Source organism: Astatotilapia calliptera, unplaced genomic scaffold (assembly GCF_900246225.1).
Source record: "Astatotilapia calliptera unplaced genomic scaffold, fAstCal1.2 U_scaffold_5, whole genome shotgun sequence".
Taxonomy (NCBI): domain Eukaryota; kingdom Metazoa; phylum Chordata; class Actinopteri; order Cichliformes; family Cichlidae; genus Astatotilapia; species Astatotilapia calliptera.
In genome coordinates, this window is record NW_020535789.1 from 873,103 (window position 1) to 885,600 (window position 12,498).

Sequence of the window (12,498 nt, forward strand, 5' to 3'; positions counted from 1 at the left end):
CTTTATTTGGAGTTCATAAAGTGAAGCTGTAAACTAACCAGAGACACATGAGGTGAGGATGATGAGCAGCAGGATCCTGCAGATCATCTTCTCCCTGTGACGATAAAATTTGATTTGAGGAAGAACCTTTTCACACACATATATATGTTTTAAATAAAAGTATAAAAAACTCAGCAGAGCTGAATCTTGTCTCACATGAACTTTCTCATCTTCTAAAACATTTTGGCAGCTACCCCTCAGCCTCTCAGCAGCTGCACTTCTGGTAAATGTGAAAATCACAGGTGATCTCAGAAAAGTTGACTCTGAACTTGAGGTCAAGATCACAGGGATTCAAACTCATCTCAGAGCTGACAACCTGTCTCTGAATGTGGACAAAACAAAAGAGATGATTGTTGATTTCAGGACAGCACGGAGAGCTCACTGCCCACTTAATATCAATAGATCCTCTGTGGAGGTTGTCAAGAACACCAAATTACTTGGTCACTACCTGGTGGAGAACCTCTCCTGGTCCCTCAACACCAGCTCCATAACCAAAAAGCCCAGCAGCGTGTCTACTTCGTGCAGAAGCAGAGGAAAGCCCATCTGCCATCATCCATTCTTACCACCTTCTACAGAGGGACTGTTGAGAGCATCCTGAGCAGCTGCATCACTGCCTGGTGTGGTAACTGCACCATATCGGATTGCAATACCCTACAATGGATAGTGAGAGCAGCTGAGAAGATCACTGGAGCCTCTCTTCCCTCCACCAAGGACACTTTCAGCACCCGCTCCATCTGCAACGCTCACCAGCACCATGGAGGACCTCAAACACACTTTTCACCCTGCTGCCTTCTGGAAAGAGGTACGGGAGCATTCGGGCCCTCACTGCCACACTATGGAACAGTTTCTTCCCCCAAGCCGCCAGACTCCTGAACACTCGGTGACTGGACACACATACACACACACACATCCATTGCTCTGTCTTGTGTCTGTGTCGCCCTGTTCTGTCTAGTGTTGCACTGTCTTGTCTTGTTTTCTTAGCAGTTTTTTGCAGATTGCACTTTACGTAGTCCCGTGTTTTTCTATTATATGTCATATGTAGCACCAGGGTCTCAGAGGAAAGCTGTCATTTCACTCTGTACTGTACGACTGCACATGGTAATGACAATAACAGACACTTGACACTTGGCAGAGTTTGCAGCCACAGTTTCAGTGCAGCTCACCAGCACATGAAGACTTAATGGTCGTCGATGATCCAAATCATGATCATTGTTCTGTGCACACTTTCAGCTACAAGATGTAAAATTGTCTGTTGACATCAGAGTGAAGTGTGTTGTTTTGTTACTCCAGTAACATGTTTAGATGTTTTCGGGCTGAGTTTATCTGTACCCGTCCTTGCGTTTCTCCGTCTCTGGCAGCTGTCTCTACAAACCATGAGCTCCTCTCTACGAACGTGGAAGAACATGTGAAGTTTTTTCTGTTGATTTTACCCGGTGCATTTCACTCACTGACCTGCAAGATAAAAACAAAATATCAGTGTAACAGATTTTCATTTCATCAGAGCTCACAGATAAGTTGAGCATTAGCCAACAGGGGGCGTTTCTCACCAGAAAATAAATGAGGCAAAATTAAACAGGTCATGTGATCGGTGTTCTTTAAAAGTTCCTTTCAGACTCACTGGTTTATTTGAAAGTTACAGGTTAGTGCAGGATAAACAGGTTAGTTTGCTGCACTGTGATGAACTTAACAGAACAGTGTGTGACTGCTGCACAGTGGCTGTGGCTTCATGCTCAGTTTGGTTACATCAAGTGTAGCAGAGATGAATTTGCAGTTAAGCTCATGATGCTTAGATGATGCTGGTCCTCTTTGTCTGTTCACTGCCTGCTGGAAACTTACCTGCTCGCTGCTGCTGCTCTTCCTCTCAGCTTCCCGGAGTAAGTCTGAAAACTCACCCGCCTGCCCTCCTGTCTGCACCTCTGCTCTGAAAAAGGAAAGGAAAGGTTAGACATGTTGTTCTTCTCCTCACTCCACCACACACCTGGAGAAACCCCCTCTCTGCAGTGTTTGGCCTTGACAGCACAAGGTCCTGGTCCACGTTTACATGTCTTCATAAGTTAACAGATATGAAGTATTTTCACATACGGCCCTTAAAGCTTTTGTTAAAATGCTCCACAACACTTGGTTCAATCTGGCTTTATGCAGAGAAATGTGTGATGTTAAACTGAACCATCAGCTGATGCAAATGTTTATTATTAAACTCCTCGCCTTCATCTGTTGGAAGTTTAACAGGTACACGTCCCTCACTCATCCTCAAAAGCAGATGCAACAGATGCTCCTGCCTTGGTTTGAAGACACCTGCATGCATACTTAGAAAATCCATCTGTACATGTCAGTAAGTGTCTCACATTATCATTATCTGCACAATATTCACCCATATCAGCCAAATCAGCCTCAAACTGTTTGTCGATTCGGAAAAGTCTTCTTGCTGGTTTATGAAGTGTGTAAGTATCCTCCCTCTTTAAACAATGACAATGTTTCACCTCCAGTAGTGACAACATTACACCTGCTTATTCCCCTGCAGCTTTGAGAGGGTTATTCACACTGCCCAAACCCACCAAGTGAGCAGGGTCATGATATAATTTATGTCATGTGTTTTCCACGATCGCTATGAGACACAAGTGGTCAGACTGTGAGTGTTAACACATCTTATTTCATCCCCATCACACAAAAACACTCAGCAGTGCACGCCTGTTTTACGCTTCCCACATCAACAGTTTCTCCTCTTGTGCAACAGACTTGCTGTGATCCAGGGAATTGTGCACCACATCATCATTTGCGTTACGCAGAACAAAGTGCACTTTATTCAGCTTGAGCCTGGAAGCTGATAAAGAGCATTCACTAATGTGTCGTTAATTCAAACTGGAAATGTAAGGCTGGAAACCTGTTTCAGAAATCCTCTGGATCGTACCATGAATCTCATTTGTTTCGCTGTTTAAAGGAGGGAAGGTGTGTTTAGATGATGCTTGCTGGTTGTAACAACCAGTATCCCCTGACACCACACCCTGAACCCACTGCTCCACTCCTCCCGTGCAGCCGAGCACAAACCACACTGACCACATCTGAGATAAAAATTAGTGAAAAACTGCACATCCATGTTGTTTTCTAGAAGTGGGCGTGGGCGATGATTCTCGGGCACCGGGCGTACTGGTGGAGGCTTGGTGGGTGCAGAACCATACGATGGTGTGGTAACCACAGCCGACGAGACTGGACCAGATGGCAACGTGGCAGCCGCAGACGATAGAGCTGATGGTTGAGCAGGTGGTGGATGAACGGGCTCACCAGAGCCGCCAGCGGAGACGAGGAGGTGCCGGAGCAGTTCTCCTGAACCCCCAGCAGAGTCGAATGCAGAGCCAGCAGGTGCAGAAAAGTCCGGCTGAGGCGAAGCTAACTGTAGCTGCACAGGGCACGTACAGTGCTAACAGTCTGTCAGAGCTTTGTCAGAAAGATGCAGTCCTCAACTGACTGAATGAGCTCACCAGAGCTTTCAGCAGAGGATGACAGCAAGTGAACAGGGCTGGGCTAGAGAGGGACCTGGAAACAGAGCTAAAGCCTGAACAAGTAATAGAGCTAAAAACTGAACTAGAGACTGAACTAGAGGCTGAACTAGAGACTGAACTAGAGGCTGAACTAGAGAATGAAGTAGAAACTGAACTAGAGGCTGAGCTGGTGATAAAACATGAAACTGAGCTGATAAATGAGCTAATGGCTGAAACAAAAGTTGTAGTGGTGGTGGTTGTGATGATGGTTGTGCTGGTGGCTGTGACGGTTGTTGAACTTGCGACTAATCAGGTAACTGACTCTTAGCTGCTCTCCTCTGGGGAACAGGGATGGGTACTGGGCCTGGCCGAACACCAGGCATCCCCATCCGAGGAACAGATACGGGTGCAGGGACGAGCTGGGTTCTTCCTGTCTTTATTCTGGGAGCCCGTGTAGGCGCAGGAGCTAGCTGGACCTCTGCTGCTCCAACCCAGGGAACTGAAACGGGTGCAGGAGTCGGCAGGGTCAGAGTTGCCTTCACAACTGGAAGTGGAGAGCGGAGCTCAGGAGCAGAAACAGTAACTGGGCAAACTAGGTTAATGGTGCCAAAGACAGTTTCAACTTGACACCGAGGTGTCACTCTGAATAATGTCTTTAGAGTTCAAACACACAGTAGCGGAGTTATCTGATTCAGGCGATACAGAGTCCACGGAAGACGAAACAGTGTTACTGTTGACCTATTTTTACTTATTTATTTGATGGATCCGCCTTCCCCTTGTGTTGACCATTCTCACCTGCTGGTAAGCCTCAGTCCTGAACTCCTCTTCCCTGTATGGTTGAATGTGAAGTTGCTTTCTCTGTCTGGATAATAAATCTTGGAAGCACATCTCCTCCCTCATTTTAGTATAAAGAACCTTTGCGCCTGACTGGTTTAAACATATAAATATACATTAAAGCCACTAAAGTGTCTTATAGTCCCTGTTAACACATGCCTGCTGACGCATGATACACAGTAATGTGTGTTTGAATACAACCTGAAACCTGTTAATGTTCTGATTTGACAGCAGATTTCTTCACATGCAGGACAGAGAAATTCCTGCATCTGTCACACAAAAAGTGGAAAATATATTTGTTTGACATTTTAATCACAATAACAAAGAAATAAACTGTTGGTAGATCCACTTTTTACAATGAATCATCCATCAGTAAAAATCTAACTCAAATCAAATACAACAATTTCAACATTCATAAAAAAAAAAAAAAAAAATCCAACCCTGCAGGGATCAAACATCTGATCAAACACCAGGGTTGGACACAGACTTTCTAATCTGACATCAAAAAATTATTCTGAAGCTGTAAATCTAATGAAAAACTCCCCAAAACTACTATGAGAAAACCCTTAAAAAGGTTCAGTGATAGAAGAAAAATCCTTTACATATAAAATCAACAGAGGTTCCTGATAAATAGACTAATAAACAGAGAATAGCTGAACAGTTTCTGTGACACAGACGTAAAAATGCATAAATGCTCCATGATTTTCATTTCTATCCATCTTCTATCCATGACAGGAAGCACTCAAAACGTGCGGCTATCCTAAATGGGCGTTCTTAAAGTCAGCAAAGAGGCACAGAAAAGAAGACCAGACACCAGCGAGGGAGGATAAGAAGGACAGACGCAACAACATTGTCATCCCCTATGTAGCCGGTGTATCAGAGAAACTCAGGAGAGTTTTCTCCAAGCATGACATCCCGGTGCATTTCAGACCCAGCAACACGCTCAGACAGAAACTGGTTCACCCAAAAGACAAAACGCCAAAACACAAACTTAACAATGTGGTGTATGCTGTACGGTGCAGCGAGGAATGCTCAGACCTCTACATTGGAGAGACCAAACAGCCACTTCACAAGCGCATGGCACAACACAGAATAGCCACCTCCACAGGACAAGACTCAGCAGTCCATCTGCATCTTAAGGATAAAGGACACTCTTTCGAGGATGCCAATGTTCACATTTTGGACAGAGAGGACAGACGGTTTGAAAGAGGAGTGAAAGAAGCCATCTATGTCCACTGTGAGCGACCATCTTTGAACAGAGGCGGGGGTCTACGACACCAACTCTCTGCCATCTATAATCCAGTTTTGAGATCCCTTCCCAGACGCCTTAACGCCCACTCACATCCTGGGCCATCTGATCTCAGGAATTCGCATGATAAGGTGGGGCCAGGTTTCACAATGAACACACCCGAAACTCTGGCTGATTGGGACCCACACCCAGTTTCCCACCTTGGCGCAGGCGATTAGAGGATCATCAGGGGGTCCTTTTGTCCCTCTGTGGGGGGATACTCCCACTAGGTTTATATCTGGGACTCTCCACCATTTGACCTTAGAACTGAAGAAGCTTCTCGGATGAGAGGTGAAACGTCTTCAAGCAACTTAAAGAAGTCCAGACGCTTTTCTTTGCAAGCTTCTTTGCAAACTCCTTTGACTACGATGACCTGGATGACTGAGAACCTTCACAGACATATTCTATCCATGATCAAACTTTTCATCTAAAAAATGACATCACTCTAGATATAATAATAATAATAATAATAATAATATCAAAAACCTCAAGGATTAATTTTTTTGTTGCATTTTAAAAGTTCAAAGCTCAAAGACATTAAGTTTACAGTCATATATGATCAAGAAAATCAACAATCTTCACATTTCAGAAACTGGAAGCAGCTTTAAATGTGACTAAAATAATGATAAAACAATCAATTCTCTAATCATTGACTAACTGATGAATCACTGCAGCTCCAATATATTGTTGCATTTGACAACCCACTACAGCAACTACAGAATAAAACCACTAACCAGACTGATGACAGATTTCAAACATGTTGAATATGAAGAGTAGTATCATTTAAACTCACATGATTATCAGCCATAAGAACAAATTCAGATTTATATTGATGTAAGGTATATAAATGTAAGTACAGTTTGAATCAGTGCAATATTATTTTCACACATCAATGGACCACTGAACTTCTCAGCTTCTAAAATGTAAAGCCTCATTTAGAAACTACACAAGTACATATAATGGTCAGGGATCAACATGAACCTGTCTTCTCTATTTGACTTTAATCAACTCTGCAGTGGCTCCATTATACAACCCAAGCAAAAGTCCAGCATAGAGCGGCTGAGTGAATGTGGTCTGGACTCTGTGGAGGAGAGTCATGGTTTCAGAGACGCTGTAGAAAGACAGAATACCTGCTCTGTGATCCAGGTACACTCCTACTCTGGAGGACCGAGGACCTGAGAGGACAGTTTGGACATTGTTGTGCAAAAATTGAAAACTGTTTGTGTCACAACGTAATGCCCAAGATTTGTCATTGTTTCCAAATAAACATTCATTGCCCCACGCTGTTCTGCTGATATTCTTGTATGCGACTGCTACACGAACTACTCCTCCTCTCCACTCCACCTCCCAGTAACAACGTCCAGTCAGACTCTCTCTACTCAGGACCTGTAAACATCCAGTGAATCTGTCTGGATGATCAGAATAAGACTGTTGTTGGTTCATAAATGTTACTTTTCTGTTCCCCTCAGATAATAACAGACGTCTGTGTGCTGTGTTTGGATCCAGTGTGATTTCATGTGAATATTTTAAGAATCCAGCTCTGGTCTTTGGCTCTGGTGGTGACAGTAAAACATCCACTTCAGTGACTGTCAGTGAGATGTTTGTCCATTCCTCTCTCAGAATGTCCTGTAGTTTATCTCTGGTCTCTGACACAGCTGCTGTCACATCCTCAAAGTAGCTCAGAGGACGAATATTGATGCTGGATGAGTGTGTAGACTCACTGAGTGCTGACAGTGAAGGGTAGTTGTGTAGAAACTGGTTGTGATCCTCTGTGTGTGAGAGCTGCTCCAGCTCACCGTCTTTCCTCTTCAGCTCAGCGATCTCCTGCTCCAGCTTCTCCTGAAGCTCTTTGACTCGACTCACTTCAGTTTCCTGCTGGGATCTGACCTGCTGCTTCACATCAGAGCTTATTTTCTGGATGAGACGGATCAGCTCAGTGAACATTTTCTCACTGTCCTCCACTGCTTTATCAGCAGAGCCATTGATGGCCTCCACCTCCTGTTGAAGCAGCTTCACATCTTTCTCTCGCTCCTGGATTCTCTGCTGGATGTTTAGTCGTCTCACCTCGAGCTCCTTCTGCTTCTCAGTCCTTTCTGCTGCAGCTGGGACTGTTTCATGGCCTTTATGTTCATCCACTGTGCAGAGATAACAAATACTCTGCTGATCAGTACAACAGAAAATCTTCATCACCTCATCATGACGAGAGCAGATGTTCTCCTGGAGCTTCTTGGAGGGGGCCACCAGCTTGTGTTTCTTAAACTGAACTACATCATAATGAGGTTGGAGGTGTTTCTCACAGTAAGAAATTAAACAGACTAAACAGGACTTGATGGCTTTCAGCTTCCTCCCAGTGCAGACATCACAGGCCACATCTTCAGGTCCAGCATAGCAGTGATCAGCTAGAGCAGCTTGGAGTCCACTCTTCTTCAGCTCCTCCACTAAAGCTGCTAACATGGTGTTTTTCTCCAGGACAGGCCTCGGTATGAAAGTTTTCCTGCACTGAGGGCAGCTGTGGATTCCCTTCCTGTCCTCTTCATCCCAAAAACCTTTAATACAGTTCCTGCAGTAGCTGTGTCCACAGGCTGTAGTCACCGGATCCTTCAGTAGATCCAAACAGATGGAACAAGAGAAGGTTTCTCGATCCAGCTGAACTCCTTTCTGTGCCATTTCTCCTCTCAGTGTCAGTGACTGTGTGAGTTTCTCGTCCTTATAACTGAAACTAGTCTGAGCTCTGATCTCAACAACATGTTTCTGCAGTGAATGGAGCCTGTCAGCTCTTACATGTCACCACATGTTGGTTACACCCATCTTCAAAGTGAAGATTCGAAGGGGTGGGAACGAGGAAACATGTGCACAGAGAGGAGGTGCTGTGTTCAAGAGCAGGAAGAAGAGGGAGGGTTATCAGGCTGTGCTTCACTCCAGGAAGAGGAGCAGTTTGAGAGCGATACTGTGTGTTTAACCCTTTTTTATTTACTGCTCACATTAACTTTTAAGCTTGTTAACCCTTTCTTTTCTATAAATAAACTTCACTTTAAAAATGTCTTCAGTTCTCACTGAAGTTAACAAACAGTTTTAGTCAATGCATGAGGATAATGATCCTAATCATACAGATAAGGCAGCCACTGACATGATGCTTATGTTGCATTTAAGTTTATGTTCATTTCAGTTGTTTCTCTCTCTCAAACACCATCAGAGGTGAGAGGGTGCAGCGGGTGTAGTAGTTGGTATATGAGGCAGTAAACAAATTAAAGAGTTTTCTTACACATTCATCTCCACAAAAATGTGATAAGTGTTTGACAGGAATAAAAAGAAACTCTGATCCTTCTTTAAAAGTATTTTACGGTCGAGTTGATCACACGAAATCGTCTTGAGCAGGGACGTGGCTAAATACTGGTATGTGAGAACCAGTGTACGGTTTTTACTAAGCTAACTACCTTTAATTTAGTAAACTCCCACCGTAAGGGTGTGTTTTAACTGATGAAACTGTGTCGTACTCAGGCTCGGACATCTGATTGCTGCCTTTTATAAGCTTTATTGCACAAGCTAACACCAGTACAGTAACCGTGCCTTTACAGAAGCCAGGTAATCAACTGAAAGACACAAAATAAAACAACCATACAACATTAAGAAAGCAACACTATTAATGACAGTACAGTTTGGTAATATTCATATCTATAGCTTTAACATGTTACTTAGTTAACACAGAAACTCACCAGCTCGGCTTCATCAGTCATAACAGCAATATCAATGAAAAGAAGATCCGGCAGGTAGGATCTATGAGTGCCCGTTAACACGTACCATCCCAGACTTACATAAATCACTCCGTCTTAAATAAATTTGTCATTTAAAGCAAATATGGGTCTGGCTGATAATAAATCCCAACAAACAAATTGGCATGTTAGTAGTATGGGAAAAAACCACACACCTCCCACTTGGGCTATGTGTCAGACTAAGTAGGCCACAATAACCAGTAGCAGTAAACACTAATATAGAAAACAAAAACCCTTATAACCGTGTTTTATTTTATTTTATTTTATTTTTTTTGCCTGTCCCATTTGGTTCTTTAGCCATCAGAATTGTTGTCTGAAGACCAACAAGGATACCCAATGGATTTACTTTGCCAAATGGATCATCGTGGCATTGCCGTATTGGTCCATTTGGTCGATCTTTGTTTTTATTATTTATTATATTTTATTTTCAGATGTTACAGACGGGACAGACATGAGTGAGGGATAGGAAAGGAAGAAAGAAAGAGGAAGGAAAGGAAAAACAGAAGGGGAGAGGGACAGTGAGACAGGGGGGGAGAAAAAAAATCTCCTGGATCACCTGTTGAGAGAAAAATAGAAAACAAGCAAAAAAAACCAAAGCAACATAATAAACACAATACCATCGCATTAATCTAGCTAAGTGTAAACAGCAGTAAATACTAAATATTCAATGTTGTTGTGCAGCACGCAGGACAGATGTGCTTCGAAGTAGCGGCCAAGAAAGGTGTAATTTGGGTCTACGAGCAGTGAACACCCGTGTGCATACCTGTGAGGATCAGCGCGCTTGTATTCCAAAGGTTTCTCCATGTAACGATCTGCTAGGGAGTGTTATAACCGTGTTTTAAACAGGTTGGGCCTGGTCCCCACACCAAAGAGTCCCCAATCCGCAAGTATTTCTCAGGTACTCAGGGGGATGAACCACGTCCCTCTTGCTCCTCTACTGGCAGTAACACCACCAACCTCCTTACGTCCCTGTGGAGAATGGTGGAATGACATGGTTCCCTGTCCTTCCTTGCCTGAGACCAGTTGATGGGACGACTACAACAAATCCTTACTTTGACGTCTCGAAAAACACCCCGGTGATCTGGATCTGCCTCCTCCACGCGGCCCAGCCTGAAACGGCCCCTAAGTGCATTCTGATTTGCCACCCAGACAAGGTCCCCAACAGAGACATTTCTCGCCAGGGCATGCCATTTTTGCCGAACAAACAGGTGCGGCCCGGCCAACTGACTCCACCGTCTCCAAAACTTGTCCACTTCCACCTGGACTCCACGTAGACGACTGAATGGGTAGGCAGGGAACTCAAAACCTATGTTGTCGCCTCTGGGTCCTGCCCGACCCAACAACAAAGAGTTTGGTGTCAAAACATCTACAATTTCTTTCTGAACTTGAGCTCTGGCCCCGATAGGCCTCTCATTGGTGAGGTTGGCCGCCAAATAGAGGAGGGCTTGGAATTCCAGAGCAGTCAAGTTTCCCTCCTCACCAGCGTTACTCAACGCCCTTCTCAACACGCGAACAGCTGCCTCTGCTGCTCCATTCCGGTGTGGGGAGTCCGCTGTACTAAACTCCCACATCCAGTCAGAACCAACTATGGCTGCCTTTCTTTGGATCTCTTCTTTGTCGATACTCGCAAGGAAATCGTAGAGCTCCTTCAGTGCAGGTTTAGCTCCCACGAAATTGGTCCCCTGGTCAGACCAGAGTTTCTTGGGGTGACCCCTCAGAGCAGTAAACCACCAGTAAACCAGTAAACCATACCAAGGTATGCCTTCAGAAAGCCCTCAGTTGACAGATCTTCAACTATGTCTGCTTGAACTGCTCTTGAGGCCATACAGCTAAAAACCATGCCCTCGTCGCCTTACAGAGCAACATATGCACAAATCAATCACCTTCCGTACGATCCTGGAACCTTGAACTACCTAGCCCCTCTTCCTCATCCGAAGAAGGGTGGCAGAAACACCTTCATGGTTGACACGATGGGCGTCCTCAACAAGGAGAGAGCTTAACCGACACTTGTAGGGGATCAATGGGACCGGTGGTGGTTGAGCGTCGTCGTAGGGAAAGTCACACCAGCTTGGGCAGCGAGGTATAAGTCCTGAAACGCCTCTACCCACTCCTGAGCCGTGGGCACTGCCTCCCACTTTAATCCTACAGCAGTTCGACCCCTGCCAGATAACCAAAAGCACAAGGCTCTGTGGACATAAGCTATGACCCCACAAAGCTTGGCTAGGCAATTGAACCGTGAAAGATCTACTTGATTTATCAAGGCTGAACCCCAGTACTCCTTGATCCTGAAGACATTAGAAGCAACAGAAGGAGACCCTTTTGTCACGGCGAGTGAGAAGAGCTGTGTGAAAAAGGAAAAAGAGGATCCAAGCGCAGGCAGTCGTGAAGGTGTGAAGGTGATTTATTGAACACAAAAATATAGAGAGGCAAACGGCAAAACGGAGAACTAAACTATACTGGGACAACTAAACTACAGAGCATGAACAAGAACACGAACCTGAACATAAAGGAAGGAAGGCAATGGTACATGATGATGACGACAGGGAACACATGGATGAAACATGGTGGATACGCAGACGGACCAGCAACTACAATGACAGAGGACACGACTTAAATACACACAGAGAAACACAGGGGAATTACACACAGGTGGTGGACACAGCTGGGAATAATCAACAAGACGAGACAGAGGTAAAACTGAACACACTCACATGACGCAGACCTTCACAATAAAACAGGAACAAGAAACCATCACACTAAGACCCAGACTCGACATAGAGAGACTGACAGAAAATGACACATGGAACTAGACAAATACTAAGCAGACACAACCGAAGAACAAATCCTAAACACAAACAGAGACATGAAACTCTAATAATAAACATCATAATCATCATCATTAACACGACAACAGAACAAGAAAACAATCCCTGATGCAAACTTAAACCAAAACATAATAAACTCAAAATACTGGGTAGAAACTGACCCAGAACCGTGACAGTACCACCCCTCCAAGGGCTGGCTCCCGACAGCCCCAAACAGAAAACAGAACAACAAAACTGAGCACCAGACCAGGGCGGGCGGAGGGGGT

The 12,498-nt window shown here is 44.5% G+C and overlaps 1 protein-coding gene across 1 annotated transcript; it reads right to left on the reverse strand.

Moving 5' to 3' along the window:
* Window positions 1-6,131: 6,131 nt before the first annotated feature.
* LOC113018189 (tripartite motif-containing protein 16-like) lies at window positions 6,132-8,338 on the reverse strand. Its single transcript, XM_026161252.1, has 2 exons — window positions 7,812-8,338; window positions 6,132-7,772 (listed from the first exon to the last, which is right to left on the reverse strand). The coding sequence occupies exons 1-2, from the start codon at window positions 8,302-8,304 to the stop codon at window positions 6,628-6,630; spliced, it is 1,638 nt and encodes a 545-aa protein (XP_026017037.1). The 5' UTR covers window positions 8,305-8,338; the 3' UTR covers window positions 6,132-6,627.
* Window positions 8,339-12,498: the final 4,160 nt, after the last annotated feature.

What these genes read in the sequence shown, in the direction of transcription:
- LOC113018189 (XM_026161252.1), bottom strand. Translation starts at nt 8,304, where the DNA reads ATGGCACAGAAAGGAGTTCAGCTGGATCGAGAAACCTTCTCTTGTTCC. An exon ending in TGAGGTGATGAAGATTTTCT is followed by an intron (nt 7,773 to 7,811) that starts GTTGTACTGATC and finishes ATCTCTGCACAG; the next exon opens with TGGATGAACATAAAGGCCAT.